Source organism: Tympanuchus pallidicinctus, unplaced genomic scaffold, assembly GCF_026119805.1.
Source record: "Tympanuchus pallidicinctus isolate F22 unplaced genomic scaffold, pur_lepc_1.0 scaffold4, whole genome shotgun sequence".
NCBI classification, from domain to species: Eukaryota; Metazoa; Chordata; class Aves; order Galliformes; family Phasianidae; genus Tympanuchus; species Tympanuchus pallidicinctus.
The window spans coordinates 30,204,352-30,220,934 of NW_026294758.1; the positions used below are offsets into that span (position 1 = coordinate 30,204,352).

Sequence of the window (16,583 nt, forward strand, 5' to 3'; positions counted from 1 at the left end):
GCATAGTGAAATGAACTTTAGAACAGTTTCAGCATCAAAATTCTGTTTTATTTTATGACGTGTTTATGATGAAATGGAAAGCCTTGACTGTCTTGCAATCTGATAGTACACTATGAAGATATGTAGTAGTTAGGAGGGAAACAAGTTAATAAAGCTATAGCACAAAAATAATACTCGCCAGCCATGTGTAATTTGCTCTTGTTACAAAGTTGCAGCCTTGTCATTGTTGCATTTACCTACATTAATTACATTAAGATATGGTTCTTGAAGTCTCTTATATTTCTGGAGTTGATAGATGCCGTGGTGGAAAAAATAAGCTGTACTCTGTAAGCAATTCTGGAGCAATTTCTGGAGCCGATTGGACTCCACTTGTGCTTAAATGTGCACTAGATTCTTGGCCATGTCCTCCTCTGCATGTCTGTGTGGTGATTTTTGCATAAAGAATAAGGCTGGTGTTTCCAGGGAATGACCTATCAGGAAGCAGTATGTGACAGAGACTGAAGTATATGCTAATGCAAAACTACTGGCTTTAAAAATGACTGCAGTTTTAACTATTGCCTGCTGTGTCCAGTAAACTGACTGCTATTTAAGTTGAACACACTTATAGGAGGTTGTGTTAAAATATAAAATATAAAATATAGACAATGTCCTTACGAACCACAGTTTGGTGATTCTACTCTGGTCGTCATGTCTTGTGGGAGAGGCTGCCAGGTGTTTGATGTCTGTTTCTCAGAGGCTTTTTGATCAGAAGTGTAGCATTTCTATTTCCCAAAGACTATGTCAGTGGCATGCCTGTAGTATAATTATAGTGACTTCGGTTCTTTTTGTTTATACATGTATTTATTTTTCTGCATAAGATGCTTGCTGGATAATGTGTTACTTATTCTCTCTTCTTGTCAGAAGAGAGAATTTATTTATTCCCTCTTCTTGTCAGAGCATTTGCTTTACCTTGAAGATTAAGAAGTGTCCTGATTGCCTGCCCTATAATGGTATGTTTTGCAGGAAAGGCTGAAATTTTTATTTCAGGCTGTAGAGGAGATGGCATTTTTCCCTGGCATATGAAGAGAGGAGCTTCCTTCACTTGCCATTGCTAGCATCAGAATTTATTTTGAAAAGTCACTGGAGACATACTCTTTGGAAATGCTTTATAAAACTTTGGGAATATTCCATGAAGTCAGACTACAGCTTGATCTTTTTATTTCAGTATCATCTTGCTCCTGTGAGAGAGAGAGAGAGAATAAGAAATACAAGTTACATTTATGTTTGCCCTGTCAGTGATGTTAAGTAACTGCTCTCTATGTTCAACTAGAACAGATATCCAATAAGAGAATAATCTTGCTGGTAAATTTAAAAGCAGCATTTCTATTTGTGTGATGTTGCCATGGCTGCAGTGAAGTAGTACGTGAAATGTATCTTTTTGCAGATATATCCGTACCGGAATAGGAAACCATGGTAAATAAAAGCTGTAAACAGAGTGAGAGCTCAGTATGTTATTGCTGTTGTCAGCTAAACTCTTCTCTAATTATTCAGTTGTAATTTGATTGAAATTATTGCTGCCTGACTGGCATTGGGCACTGAAACAGTACATTTCAAAAAGCAAATATTGTCGTCTTTTTAAAAACACTGAAAGCCTTTTTTCCAGCAGTAGTGAACTGTGGCATGGTATTGTCATGAGTTGGCATCGGTAGCCTTTTCAGGCCTGTGGGTATGGGTAGCATTCTATTTCACACTTGAATTGAATTTAAGTTGTGAATAGCTCTGTGGCTGCATCTTCTAACATCTACTTGATGGGTCATATGCTTATGCTTGCAATTAGGAGAATGGGTAGCAACTGACACAGATACTGATTTTATGTGGTGAGAATGTCTTTGTTTTTATCCTGTTACCTATGGCCAAACTCCAGATCTAATCTTGGATGCCAAAAAAGCAAGTTGGGTAAGGCAGACTATCATAGAGGCATGTGAAGAGAGGCCAACCTCTCATTAGATAAGGGACCTAGGAGCTTATTCCCATCCACATTCCATCCTATAATATAAAGCCTTGCATACTTTATTTGATTCATTCCCACTAAGCTTGCACCTTAGAAGAACTGGTTATGGACTTGCAATGCCAACCTTTTTTCCCAAAAAGAGAAGATAGAGTACTCTCAGCAATTCCAGAAGTATCCATCTTGGAATAAGAGTGGTTTCTCTGGGGCTTTACAAATGGAGGTGGTGGGGCTGCTTCTGGAAACCCCTGAGGCCTGTGTTTTCAATTGAGCCACACTGGTTCATGCAGCAACAGACTGCTGAAGAAATGCAAATGAGTCTCTGCTGTGACTGTATTTGGAACATGGGAAAGCAGTGCTGAAGACGAGGCTGTGAGGCTGGAGAGATAAGCCCTCCAGGCTTTAGCAATGCATCAGATTAGATTTGTAAAACAAATAATTATTAAATTTGTTCTTGTGATGTCTTGCTGTGACTTTAATAAATTTAATAAATTTGAGGAAAAAATTAAAGCTCTGAGGAGCACTTAGCTATCCATAGTCTGCATCATCCCATTAGAGGATGTTCCATTCATCAACCTGGCTGAGGTTTTTCACACTTCTTACATAGGCTTGGGTAGTACAAGTATGACAGACCTGAGTAGTTGTGGTTAACAAAAGCAGTGGAACAGGTAGGCAGGCACATCACTATGGAGGCTTATGGTGCTCTCCTGAATGGATATGCTGAGTACACTGACAGCTCAGAGGTGATGATCTCTCCAGAACTCCAATTCAGAAGATGATGTGCACATCATGATATGAATCATGATGTCCATGATCCATTAAAATATGAAAGGATAGTTAGAGTCCAACTGGCCTTTAGAGCAAATGAAAGTTGATATACATCATGTCTTCTATTGGGAGGAAGTGAGAAGCAGGCCAGATGTCTGTTTACCCACATGAGTGATTCCATGAAGTGAAGGAATACATATATTGAAGTATCCGTGAGGAAAAAATAGCATCTATAGGGAAAATACTGAATTTATACAAGTGCATGCGCATATGCATGAGTAAACTCACAGTTCATCCATGTTTTGTGTGAAGCACTTCACAGAATCACAGAATCACAGAATTGTACTTGACTATTTAATGCCAACTCCTGGCAAATCCTCTAGTTAGTGTTGAGAGCAAGCTCTTGTGTGAATGTAGATGATTTTTATGTTTATACATATGGAGGTTGACAGTAAAAAAGGACAAACTCCAAGCTTATGGAACTGTGCTACAAGTGTTTTTCTTCAAAATATGTAGAAATTGTTGGCATATTCTGAGACAATAAAATAGTCCTTGTGTAATAACTAATAATTCATAATGTATATAAGTAATAACTAATAATAAATAAATGTAGATCAGTCACATTACAAAGTAGAAAGGTGGAGATTTAGTTTAGCTTTAAGAAAATAAATCAGCCAATGGAAAAAGATTCTCAGAAGTTTGCTGGGACTACTAGCTATACATGGACAAAATTAGAGAACTGAAACAGACCTTTTTAAACTACAGTTCTAAGCCTATTTAAGTGGTACAGGAGCCAAAGGCACTTCTCACATTCAGAAGCACTGTCTTTGCCATTTTAATTCATTATAATGAGGTTTCCAGTATTAGATTAAACTGATACGGAAATCTATTAAGTTACATATGAGTTACTTCTGATTTCTGTGGTTGCATTGCTTCATTGATGACCCTGTGTTTTCTCTATTTTTACTGTTTAGACAACAGTGATTCTACTTAGTCATAAAAACTGGGGAAGTGCCTAATGTGTAGGTGAGTGAGATATGGAATTGCTTTGTGAGGTGAGATAAATTCTAGTAATTCTGTAGCTGTGAGTCTCTAAGATCATTTATTGGCAGAAGTTGCCTATTTAGGTGCTGTGTGCTTTTCCCAGGTAATCATGTTCACCATTGTTCTTTTGGTGTGTTTGTGCTTCTCAGGGACCTTAACCAGCATCTACAAACCAGCATTGTTTTCAGTTCTATCGATACATTTCTGATACTTGAAAAAAGGAAGAGATAACTGAGATGGTGACAGCAATATAAAATCTATCTGTACCTTTATATGATTCTGTAGATTGATTTTATTTTTTTTTAATTAGAAAAAAAAAAACTTTTGATTTTATGTTTTTTTTTTTTTTTAACAGTTTTTGATTTTATGGTATTCTTCTCTCTGACAACAGGAGACAAGCTTTAGGGTTTCTGAAATACAGCAATATCCGGCAAAGGGAATCTACAAAAACATTACCTATATCTGAAAAGATAAAAGACAGCAGCACTTGTTCAATTTCATTTAATGTAACAAATGTACAATGGAGAGGTCCCTAGAGACCATATTTTCTGGTATTAGGAAAGCTTTCTGTGTTCTGTGGTCTTAGAGAAGGTCAGACACATGAGTGGTTTGTCAGCTTCATGTTACGAAAGCGGTTATTCTGCATGTATGAAGCAACCATGGAAGATGCTCCATTTCCAAGTTATAATGCACCTGTAGATAAAACATCTGTTTTATTTTGTTTGTGTAAATGGCTGTAGTTTTAAATAAGTGCTGTTTACCTGGTGAATATTCATTGTGAATATTCATTAAAAATTGGATATCTCTGGAGGCATTAAATGATCTTTAATATGTAGATTCATCCGTTGCTCAGCTCAGTTAGAACAAGGTTTTTTTTTTCTTGATTATGACAAGTGTTTGAGGCAAAAGATATCATTCTGTGGATGATCTGGACAATCCAGAGACATGAGGCAGCTGTGTCTTCTTTGGTAGCTCCTCCAGCAGCCACACATTATAGAATCATAGAATTGCTTGAGTTGGAAGGGGTCCATAAACATCATCTAGCCCAACTCCCTTGCAGTGAACAGGGACACCTACAGCTGGATCAGGTTGCTCACAACCCCATCCAGCCTGGCTTTGAGTGTCTTCAGGAATGGGGCACCCACCACCTCTCTGGGCAACCTGTCCCACTGCCTCACCACCCTTAATGTGAAAAACTTGTTCCTTATATGCAATCTAAATCTCTCCTTCTTTACTTTGAATTCATTTTCCCTTGTCCTATAATAACAGATCCTGCTAAAGCTTCTGTCCCCTTCTTTCTTATATCTCCCCTTTCGTTACTGAAAGGCTGCTATTAGGTCCCACCAGAGCTTTCTCTTTACCAGATTCAGACTCTCAGACTGTCCTCACAGGGCTCTAATCCCAGGGTCATTTTTGCGGCCCTCCTCTGGATGCACTCCAACAGGTCCACATCTATCCTGTACGGAGGACTCCACCTCTGGATTCAGTACTCCAGATGAGACCTCACCAGTGCAGAGCAAAGGGGCGGGGTCACCTCCCTTACCTTGCTGTCCGTACTGTTTTTGGTGCAGCCCAAGATGCAGTTGGCTTTCTGGGCTCTTAGGGCACACTGCTGGCTCAGGTCCAGCTGCCATCCATCAGTCCCTCCAGGTCCTTTTCAGCAGGGCTGTTTAAGTCTCTCTGAATGGCATCCCCCTTCAGATGTGTCCACAACCTTGCTGAGGGTGCACTCAGTCCCATTTTGATGAAGATGTTAAATGGCACTGGTTCCACTACTGACTGATGAGCACCATTTGTCATTGTTCCTTGTGTTTTCTGTGTATTCTTTCATGGTTGTAAGTGCTTGGCCCTCTCATACTCCCTCACTCTTTCATTAAACTCAGTTTTAATTGCATAAGGCTTAGTGAAAACTTGAAGTCCATACTCCTGGTAACTGTGTCACTGCTGCCAATGAAATGCCCAGTTGCAAGCTTCTTTATGTAAGGTCTGCTTTTTACTAGCAATTAGAGTGGTAGAATAAGTGCAGGAAGAGGTATAGAAGCAAGAGGAGAGCCATCATACTTGTGTTTCAGGTGTTCAGCCATGACTTCAGTGCACATCGAGCTCTTGTAGGTGCACTGTGAAACGTAACAGTAGGAAATCTCAATTTACATGCTGCCTTAAGTTTCAGTCTTTTTCAATGAAATCCAGCCACCTGCTGGACTGTAATAGCTAAAGCACAAGCAAAAGGACAAAAAATGGACTGTGTGTACGTTAGTGTGCACACTTATGAAGCTGTATCTGTTGTGAGACCAGTCAAAACTGGAGCAGGTCCAGAGACAGAGTCACTGGAAGAGTCGGTAGATTTAGCTCATGGCACTGAGCCTGGCTGCCCTGCAGAAGAGAAAGTGAGGTGGTGAGCTTTGGAATGCCTTACCAGGAATGTTCCTAAGAATATGGCTGTTTGTTGGATAGTGAGTCACAAGCTTCAGTAAGGAGTTCTCATTGCATGTAGGGAAGAACTTCTTCCCTGTGAGAACAGTGCAGCCCTGAGACTTGGGTTGGAGAGTTCAGGAAATGTTTATCCTCACAGGTTTTATGAAACTGCCTGTTCAAAACACTCAACAACCTGATGGGCAGGTCCTGCTGCAGACAGGGAGTTGGACTGGCTGGAAGCACACATCTGGAGGTGTATAGATGTGCTGTAAGCCTTAGCTGAAATAGAATTGAAGTTACAACAATTAACAGCTATTGTAATTCTTAATTTAACAGTCATCTTTTAATGACGCTGTAGTGGTGAAAAACATTTCCTGGTATTTGAGCATTGGTTTGCGTTAGGAAGTAAAGGTTACAAACTTGACATTGAGCAGTGTGTGCTGACAGAGATGAAAGGTGACTACTTTCTCTAAAAATGGAAGAGGGAAGATCCTGTATGGTTTGGTTTGCCTAGTGCCTTTGTTACTGTGCATTTCTACAGACTTCCACAGAGCTACTCAGAATGCATGAAAACAGCCAGCAGATTTAGATGGCTGATTACTGTCCAGATAATAGTAAGTATGTTGGAAAAGGGTGATCTAGAGATCTGAAAGTGGTTGAAGTATGCTTGCCTGACAGGTGGTGAGGACTCATTTTCTCTGGAATAAATGGTAGGTAATTTCAAAATTAATAGTACAGCTGAGTATGCTTATTCACTGTAATAAAGGTTTCCAGCTTGATATCCTGAAGAGGTTAACGTAAGCTTTTGATCCTCCTAAAATCTATTCCAGTATTTAAATTCATCTCAAAACCCTAAGTACAGTTGCCTCTAACATTGTTTATTTGCTGGCTTTGAGACTGTTGTGGCCACAGGAAATATATGATTCTCAACTCTGGTTTCATCAGAACCTTCAAGATGCTCTGCCATTTTTTTGAGTGATTTTTTAATTGCTTGGCTTTTGTCAGCTTTTTGAGGTTCCTAGGGTTGTTTAACTCCTTCAGTCGGGGTCTCCTTTTGCCAAGGCCCTTTGCAGTGGTGTGCACCTTCCTTACACTTTTTCTTTTCAGTTTGGAGAAATGTGACTACTTCTAAATTTTAGATTATTATAGAAATGAACTGAATGTGCATAGTGTCAGTAAAACCAGGAATGATCTTTACTTTCTCTCTTGTCAAATAATTTCTGTGCAATCATTGCCTTCAGTGGGAGAGAAGAGCTGAATTCAGCCTTTTTGTCATCCATGGAGGATGTTGTTTACTAAAACCCTAATCCTATGAGCTTACAGATGTACTTGTGGTTTTCCTTAAATGGCTTAGGAGAGTGAAAGCAGAGTTTTTGTTGCATGTGAAAATGTAAGACTGATTTGTAGAAGAGGTCCTGTTTTTCAAGACTGATTACATAAGCTCTACAGTAGGTTCTGGTTTTTGTATTAACCTGGGCTCTATACATTTTAGTTAATTTAAAACACATAACATCTTCTTGAAAAGCAGTAGTTGTAATAACATAAGAAAATCCTGATTCTTATCCCTCTATGCATTTCTAGTCTGATTTCAGCCTAAACAGAAATTACAAGGAGGTGGCTGTTAGCAGATGAGGATTTTGCCACTTCTACAGAAGTCCAGCAGGCTAAACATTATTCCTGCTTTCTTAGCAGCAGATTAGCATTGCTATAGAGAATAGAGCCTGGGCACAACAGAGCACTCTTCTGCAGAGTACTGGTTTGCATGGTGCTGTTCTGCATGGTGCTGCAAACCCTTTTTACAGAGGAAGTGACACATGCTTGTACAGTGGAGATAATGGCTGTTAGACACAGGATGACAATGCTGTGTGTTCCGTGTTTGAAAAAGCAGAGCTGAGCCACAGGAACAGTAGTCAGGTCGGAAATTTGATTTCTCCAGTAAGTGACTTGCTCAATTGATCACTTATATACGGGGGAAAACAACAGGTTTGTTTTTTGTTTGTCCAGAAAAGACTTGAATTCATTTCTTTGTTTCTCTAAGTTGCAGTGAAACATTGTCAGTTTTGTTCAAAGTGACAACATGAAACAGCATTCATTTCCAGCATTGCTAGAATGCTTTTCCTGATGCTGCTGCAATGTTGTTGCCTTTTTCCTTGCCCGAGTGGCATTTCACTATAAATGCCCTGATGCAGAAAATCTGTTCTGACAAGACACCACTTTCTACAGCAAAACCTGTATTCAGAAGGCTTGACCAATTTTCCTGATTGTGAACATGAATAATATTTCATAGTTGTTAGCATTTTCTGGAAAAAAAATGCTAGGTTTAGTGCCTAATTAATATTTCCTGAAGGTTCTTTTACCAGAGTTCAGGCATAGGATCAAACAAAGCGCGATCTGATGAGCAGTCTGCACAATCCATTTTCCCATCCTCTCTGGATTTTGAAAACCTGAGGTAAAATGTGTGGGAAAGCTCTAATTCAAAGTCGCTTGGTTTTATGGTTGAGTTGTGAAACATTTTAAACAAGGTGTGACTATTAGTCATGTATCATGTATTGTGTCTGTATAAACACCTGCCCCAGAGAGTCCAAAGCAGTTTGGTACAGGGATCAGTATCCAAGAGTTCTCCAGTTCTGCATTTGAAACTCATGAGAATGGTTGAAATAAGGTAGGAATTATTGTTTTCCTTAGTGTCACTGTGTTGACACTATCTTTGTTTTGTCACTCTCAGCTGAACAAAAACTTGGAAGAAACACTGTGAAATCATAGCAACATTTGGAAGTCACACAGTAACCATTTGTTACATTAATTAAATAAGGTTCCAGCATATTTTCTTGCAAAGTGATTATGTCAGATCTACATAAGACACTGGCTTTCATCAATGTTCATGTATTCAATTCGGGGTTTCCTTTTAGGTTCTACTTCTACTTCTGGAAGCCCAGGAAGTTTCTAGCAACTATTGTTGCTGAAATAATTGAGTAATCCAGATTCCAAAAACATGACAATACATTGTCAAGGGCATGTTTTGCTTGTGCTTGTAAAATTCAAGTGAACACAAATGACACTGCAGAAAACTAAGCAGAAACTGATTTACAGCCACTTCAATCATAGAGCTTTTCCTTCATCTCTACCTTACATTTCAGTAACCTCTGTATTTACTAAGATCAAGGCATGAATTGAAAGGGTTTGGAGGAGATGATGATGGAGGAATATTACTTTCAAGTTTCTTTCTGAACTATATTCCTGTAATTCCTAGTCACTGGTCTAACAGAAGTCGTGTTGTAAAACAAGTGTAGACATATTTTGTCCATGCCAGTTACTAATGGGCCTTAATTTTCTTTGAGTTGAGGCATGTCAGAAGAGGGGAGCCTGTAAGGCAGACTTGGGAAACAAAAAGGGAAGGGTTTACAGCACAGTATCCCAATCCTGTGATCTCTGAATGGAGATCTTTCAAACCATGTTTGAAATCCTCGGCACTTGGAAGAGCTAAATTCAAGGGCGTGGTTCCAACAAGGAATTAAGTGGCTCAGCTGGAAAGAACCTACAGAGGTCTTTCAGCCCACCTGCCACACCACTTCCTTCCGAGTGAATTTGTTCTTCATTCTAGAAGACTGGAAATGTCTATCTTGGTATTTCTGGCTGCAACAAATGATGTCTCAGTTAGTTTACTCGGAGCAAGGAAAGCAGATAACAGATTCACAATGTAATTTTTGGAAACTTAAAAGAAAGCAAGAAGGGAGGGAGGAAAATACTGAAAACAGAAAATTCAGCTTCTAATGATCTTTGCTTTCATCTGCCAGTAATCTTGGAAGAGCGCTCAGCTTAAAGAGTTCTGGACAGCTGGGATAAAAATTAGAACTCACTCCATCGTTAAAAATGTGGTGGTTACTGTTGCGTACAAACACTAGCAATCAGCAAAATCTGTTCATTGTTTGAATGCTGATCTTTCCTCTTAGTCTTTTTTCTTTTGTGAACGTGCATTCTTGTTATTGCAAAGCTTTGAGATCAGCTTCATGTGGCTGCTAGCACCTCTGCTCCTTAGCTACTCATAGAGAAGGACATCAGAAATCTACTTCTGAGGGCTGTGCATTCAAATAGGGTTTTACTGAGTAAAAATAATGCTATTTTGGGGAGAACTCAAAACCACAGAAGTGCAAGGGAGGAAATACAATGGATGTGAGGGGGGTTTTCTTGTTTTGGTTTTCTGCTTGTTTGTTTTTTGGGAGGTTGGTATTTATTTCACAAGAAACTACAATAAGATCTACCCCCATTTCAAACCTATTCAGGGAAAACCTGCGGAGGGGAAACTCTGGGTTTGGGGCTGTCTAAACACCAGACTTCTTTATATCTTCTTCAGCAGGGGAGGGAGCGGGGACAAATATGTAGGTGCAGAATCCCAAATTTTCAACAGTCAGAACACTAGGTTAGCATTTCCTACTAGTTTTCTAATAAATACCTTTGAAAGAAAACTAGCTTTCATTGAGAACTGTCAGAGGTCTTGCTGAATAATTAGTGGAGATAGCTAAGAATGAAAATAATGGAAGATAACAATGAATACAGTTTTTCATCTCCATGCGACCAGTTGAAAGTTGAATCACCTGGGAAGTTTCACAAAGGTCTTCAATTGCAATTGGTTTTAATAGAAGAGCCTTGGGCAAATAAAATCCCTGGGTGTGTTAGCCTTGTGGAATTCATCTTTCAATGGCTAAGTGAGGCCAGCGTCCAAGAGGGCTACAGTGATTAAGTGGTGACATAAATGGTGATATAGTGACTGCAGGGAAAGGTTCTTTGATAATCAGTTTAATCCTTCTACTCCCAATAGTTCATTTTGCTTCATTACTGAGTTTTAACAATTGCAGGTCTACACCTCTCAAAAATTATAGTGCAGTCTGATTGAAAAGAGAGTATATGTGTTGAGATACTGATGAGTTAGAATAGAAGACTTGGAAAACAGTGATGGATTTTTGATCCTATAAATATGAATTGCATGTAGTTGACATTAAGGGGACTACCGTTTCTGTGGGATGAAAGTGGTCCCTCTACCTCCGGTCATATCAGTTTTGTATGAAAGATTTTTCAGTCATTCTGCTATGAAATGAATTGATCTAGGGTGAGTGTGGCTTGTATTTTTCATGAAAAATTCATCAAGCAATTACCAGAAAAAGTAAGAGCTGTGAGAGGTACATATTAGCTGCAGGCAGTATGTACCAGCAGCTGCAAAATTACATCATGTATTATTAAATATCTTGCTTTTTAGAAGCAGATTGGTTTTGTTACTAGGGTCAATTTCATTAGCAGTATTTCATAGCCCTTTTGATCAAAAATTGCTTTTTGTTATGGTAATGAATGGTATCCAGCATTGGCATGAATTGCATGTTTCCTTTCAAACACTGCATACACTAATGAGATGCACCAGTGCTGGGGAGTTCTCTGTGATTGCAGTTTGCTCCGCAAACACGTTTTACCTAAAGAAAGAGAAATTGCCGAGAAAATTATTCTTCTGATGAGAAATGGGACCACTAGAGCTTCTCTGAGCAACATCTCTGAGCTTTGATGGAGTAACATAATAACAGAAGTATTTGTTCTTGCCATACCTCTCTGCTTTGCAGTGAAGGGAAAAACCAGCAGCACAAATGTTCCCTTGTTTGTAAGAAATGGTCTGAAGCTATGACCACTGGACCAGAGCACTGCTCAAGTCAGTTCAGGACGTGCATCTTTGCAGACTCCTTGTAGAACTGCCTATGGTGGTAGAATTTTGCCTCGTGCATTGATAGTTAACTATTATTACGTTTAAGCTAAAACATGTATTTAGTTTGCCTTAAGAATGTAAAAAAAAAAAAAATCCTCAACAAAATCTCATACCGACTTGCACCTGCGGGAAGGCGGCAGGCCAACAGCCAGAACTAAGCACAATGCAGATGGAATTTTTTAAGCCCTAGATCTCTGTAAAGGGCTGATCTGAGGAATTTTCCCCAGCTGAAGGCAGCAGGTCTGCCTGCACAAGGCCACACTCTGGGCAATTGCTGTAGGGTAGGAAAGGTGTACCGTGCATAGAGGTCTCCCTAGGACAAGATGTGTATCATCTGAATGGGACTTACATACACCTGCATAGACCCAATACAACAAAAAAGTGACACCTTTTGTTGAGAAATGATGGGTGGTTTTGTGAAAAGTAAATGCTCACAGCAAAATGGAAGGGAAGGAGAAAGAGGCTGTCCTCTTGCATGCCTCTAGGTAAGCTCTAGGGTAAAACAAACTTGCTTTGCCTTTGTGCTGGACTGCCTCTGAAGGTTTGCAACTAACAATCACTGTGTTGGAGTAGTTTAGACCTGTCACTTAGAAAATGTCTTGTTCTCTGACATTCCCCTGCATTGTGAATGAGTCTGTTGTGGTGCTGTCCTCCTCCTGTACAAAATCATGAACTAATACTTTGTTTTTCTTGTAGGAGCAGTCAAGGTTTTATGCACATGAAACTGACGAAAACCAAAGAAAAATACATCCTGGGTCAGAATAGCCCTCCCTTCGACAGTGTTCCTGAAGTCATCCATTACTACACTACAAAAAAGCTTCCTATCAAAGGAGCAGAACACTTGTCACTGCTCTACCCTGTGGCTGTGCGGACCCTCTAATATCCTAGTCTCACCCCTTCCTGTGGATGGGAGGTGAGAGGTAAGCAGGGTTGCACTAAATCCATTGTTGGAATCCAGCGCTCAAGTCTATGATGCAGAGCAACTGCCTTTAGACTGGGGCATGTGGGTCATCTACAGAACTGCGTATGGGACTTTGTGTATGGGAATATTATGCTGCAGCATGCCCCTAAAACTGTGCTTCTGTGTAAGAGAAAGAAATCTTACCTTAGTACAGAGAGAACAGATAGCCTTCCCAGAGCTTCTCTGTGAATGCAAATACTTCCCAACAAAACATTCTTTCTCCGGGGTTTAAACTGAATCAAGTTCTTCTCAACAGTAAAGCACCAGCAACATTTATTCTCTTCCTACCCTTAGAAGCTTTTCCATGTGCAAAAGTAACCTGCCTGTGAGGTTCTTGGTATACCTGAGAAGGAGCTGATAGCAGGCAAATCCTTGCAGCTCAGTGTGGTCACTTAGCTTGGTGCATTTTGTTTTCTTAATGCCCAGAGTTTAAACCCCAGTGTTTCTTGGGGTAGTCAAATGTGGAAACGTTATTAGGCACATCAAACTTAATGAATAGTTTTGTGAGAGCACGTCATGGTCAATTATTTATGAATAAGGGGATATAATAAAAAAAAGTAGTCTATTCTATATTTTTATCCTTTTTTTTTTTTTTCTTTTTTGGTACAATAATAAATCTATGAGGGTTACTGTCTTCATTTGCAAGTTTCATTCCTAGATGCAGGTGGCTAATATCGTTTGGGGAAGTTGCACCCTAATGTTTTAAGTAGTTGAGAATGAGTCATTTTAATATGTGGGTTAGTATTTATGCATGAGGGTGGTCAAAGGCTTCTAAAAGGCTTTTGTAGGCAAAATCTTCACTTGCTTATTTCATCTGAAACAAACAGTTGTCACACTGAGGTAGCAGACTCAGAAGTGTGTGTTACACTGCCATTACACAAGCTGGCTTTCACAGCTGTGCAGATGAGAACAGTGGTATGTAGCAGAGCAGAAATTCAATTTTCCAGTGTGCAAGATATTCTTAAAACATGGTGCCTCTACACACACCTTCTGGCCAGTGTTCATTTTCCCCATGAGCAGAACTCCCCTTGCTGTATTTCATACACTGCCAGCAAGAAGCACTGCAGAAGCTGCTCTCTACCTCAGTCCTGCCAACTCGGTGCCCATTCACTTGAGAGATATTTGGTACATGCTCTGTGTGCTCGTTGAATGCGATAAGTGAAATACTGTAATTGTGCAGCAATTGGAACTGGGGATTCAATAGCCTGGTAGTCCTCACTTTGTGCCATCTCCCACCTATATCTAGAGTGTTGTGCATTAACCTATCAGATGTTTTAGTAGCAAACTGGTTTCATGCAGTTTAGGTATTTTACAGACTGCAAAAGGACTGTGAAATTGTGTGTTATTTAATTCAGCTTTTCTTTCCTTTCTTCTCTTTTATGTATGTGTAGAAGTGCAAATCTGAAAAAAAATGTAATGAAATAATCACTTACTGCCTGTAAAAGTAGTGCTTCACTGTATTGTCTAATCTGATAAGAACCTGAAGGAAGTCACATATAATGTCATCAGTGGTGAATGTTCTGCTGCCTGTCTTTTAAACCTGCCTTGTTCTGTTTATTGACATCCAACACAGTCTGAGCAGGAGCGGACCATATGTACATGAGGAGCCTAGTGTCATTCTGTATATTAACAGTCATGAGTCAAGCTGTCCCAGTCTCACATGGAATTCAAAGGCAGAGGTTCTTACTGGTTTTCTGAGAGAAGGGTTGTACAATGAAGTTTACAAAGAGACAACATTCCTCTCCAAGAAACAACTACTCCAGTTTTTGTGTTCTCACCTTGCACCCTTTGCATTTCCCTACTGCCTTCATTCTTCTCATAAAAATCACCCAATTGGCAGGAGCATAAAAGCACTTTAACATCAGCATGTTTTTGCTGGTGCAGGACTACATGAAGGCAGATCTCTCACAGATTAGGAATCAGATTGCTTGCATCTGCTGCTGTCTCTTTTTTTTCTTTTTTGCTTGTGTGACTCTGGCAATGCCCACATGCCTCCTGGGTGAAAGGGATGTGATACTGCCTTTTTCCCATGGCAGAGTGTGTTTTTTAGAATCTGCCATTGTTGCTGTCCTACAACTGTTTTTCTTCTCTTATGGAAAAGCAAGCCCCTACACTCTCTAACAATTAGGAGCAGAAAGCAAAATAATTGTAAACCAACACCTTGCCCTTTCTTACCTATACTTCTTTAGTTCATGGAGAGGACTGTTGTACTGAATTTTTCTTGACACAGGCTGATAAAAAGTCTGTTGAAGCCAGCAGTGCCACTTTATTGCTGTCTGCAGGTTTGGGGTTGGGATCCCAAGCCTGGCACAAATCAGGTCAATGTGCAACATACAGATCTGTATACAGTTTACTACAGCTTCAAGGATCAGACCATGATTGAGCAAAAGGAAATCATCTCAGAAAATGTTGGTTGTCAGTGGGTAGGTTTTTTAATTATTTTTTAAAAAAAACTTTTAGAAAGAAAATATTCAGTAATTGCAGAATAAATAAAGCCAGGATTTTGTTTGCACTGTAATGTTGTCTTTGTTTATTTAAGTGATTGTATGATATTTTTTCCAGTGAAGGAATATTCTTCCCAGACGTTTTAATGTACATTGAAAATGCAGTGTGTTGCGGTGTGTAGTATTGAATATGGGTGGACGATCTCGTAGTGATCATGCCTATATAGCACATTAAAAGTTTATTTTAAAAAAATCATAAACATCTCCAATTTCTTCCTGTAATTGTCAATGTGTACTCAGATTGTTTTGAACAGAACAGTTGAATTGGCTTTTCAAAACATCTTGTATTTGCATGTCTTAACGGTGTACTAAATATTATTGCTGGGCTATAGAAAATCAGATGCCTTGGTTCTGCCCTGACTAATTCTTTGGACAGTGTGTATCTTTGCAAGGATGCAACAAAAGCAGCACAGGTGCATGTATGAATGATGTTGCTGTCTAATTGCTGGAGATGCTCACAGAATCCAGTTTATTATTGCTTATTCTGTGTAAATACTGCTGAATCATCTTTTGCAGTCTTTAAAAGAGGTGCTCATTAGGCCTCTGTTTTGGTGAGTATTTCAGCACGGTGAAGACGCCTGAGCATCTGTACGTTGGGAATGGAAGTTTTGTTGGCCAGTACTGCACCTTGCGTTTCCTTCCATAACTGGGAAAATTTTTAAGATTTGTCTGAGTACAGCCTTCTGTGGAGGCTGTAGTTACCCAGAGATACAAAACACACAGTTTCTCAAAGAACTTGGCCTGTGTCCATGTTCTGAGGAAAAACAGTTGGAGAATGACATATTTATGTACTGTTTATCTATATTGCAATGAGGTTCAGGGTTTGCCCTTTCTCTTGCTGTCATTCTGCAGGTTGTCAATGCAAATACTGTTTGCATACTGATGGCAACATCAGTAGTAGCTGCAAATGCCACCTTTCATCCAAAGTGTGACTCCATGTTCACCTTTCTGATTACTCTCTGGGGAAACCCTTCCTCAATAGCTGGATGGCAGGGGAGAGCCTGCCTTAATCCTCCACTGCTGCTGCCATTTATTCATGCTGACCTTGAGTTGGGGCGTTTCAAAGCTGTGCCACAGAAATGATACAGGTCTGTCTGAGCAAGAGGAGAGCAGACTGAGCAGTAGAGCATCTCCTGTTTTTATGTGGTGTTTCTCTTTTAA

The 16,583-nt window shown here is 39.7% G+C and overlaps 1 protein-coding gene across 1 annotated transcript in view; it reads left to right on the plus strand.

Moving 5' to 3' along the window:
• The window catches only part of SHB (SH2 domain containing adaptor protein B), a 71,815-nt gene extending 56,193 nt beyond the window's left edge, over window positions 1-15,622 (plus strand). Inside the window, exon 6 of the mRNA XM_052701203.1 lies at window positions 12,654-15,622. Coding sequence (XP_052557163.1) covers window positions 12,654-12,837 — 184 coding nt within the window. The 3' untranslated portion in view covers window positions 12,838-15,622. The remainder of the gene's footprint in view (window positions 1-12,653) is intronic.
• The last annotated feature ends 961 nt before the right edge of the window (window positions 15,623-16,583 follow it).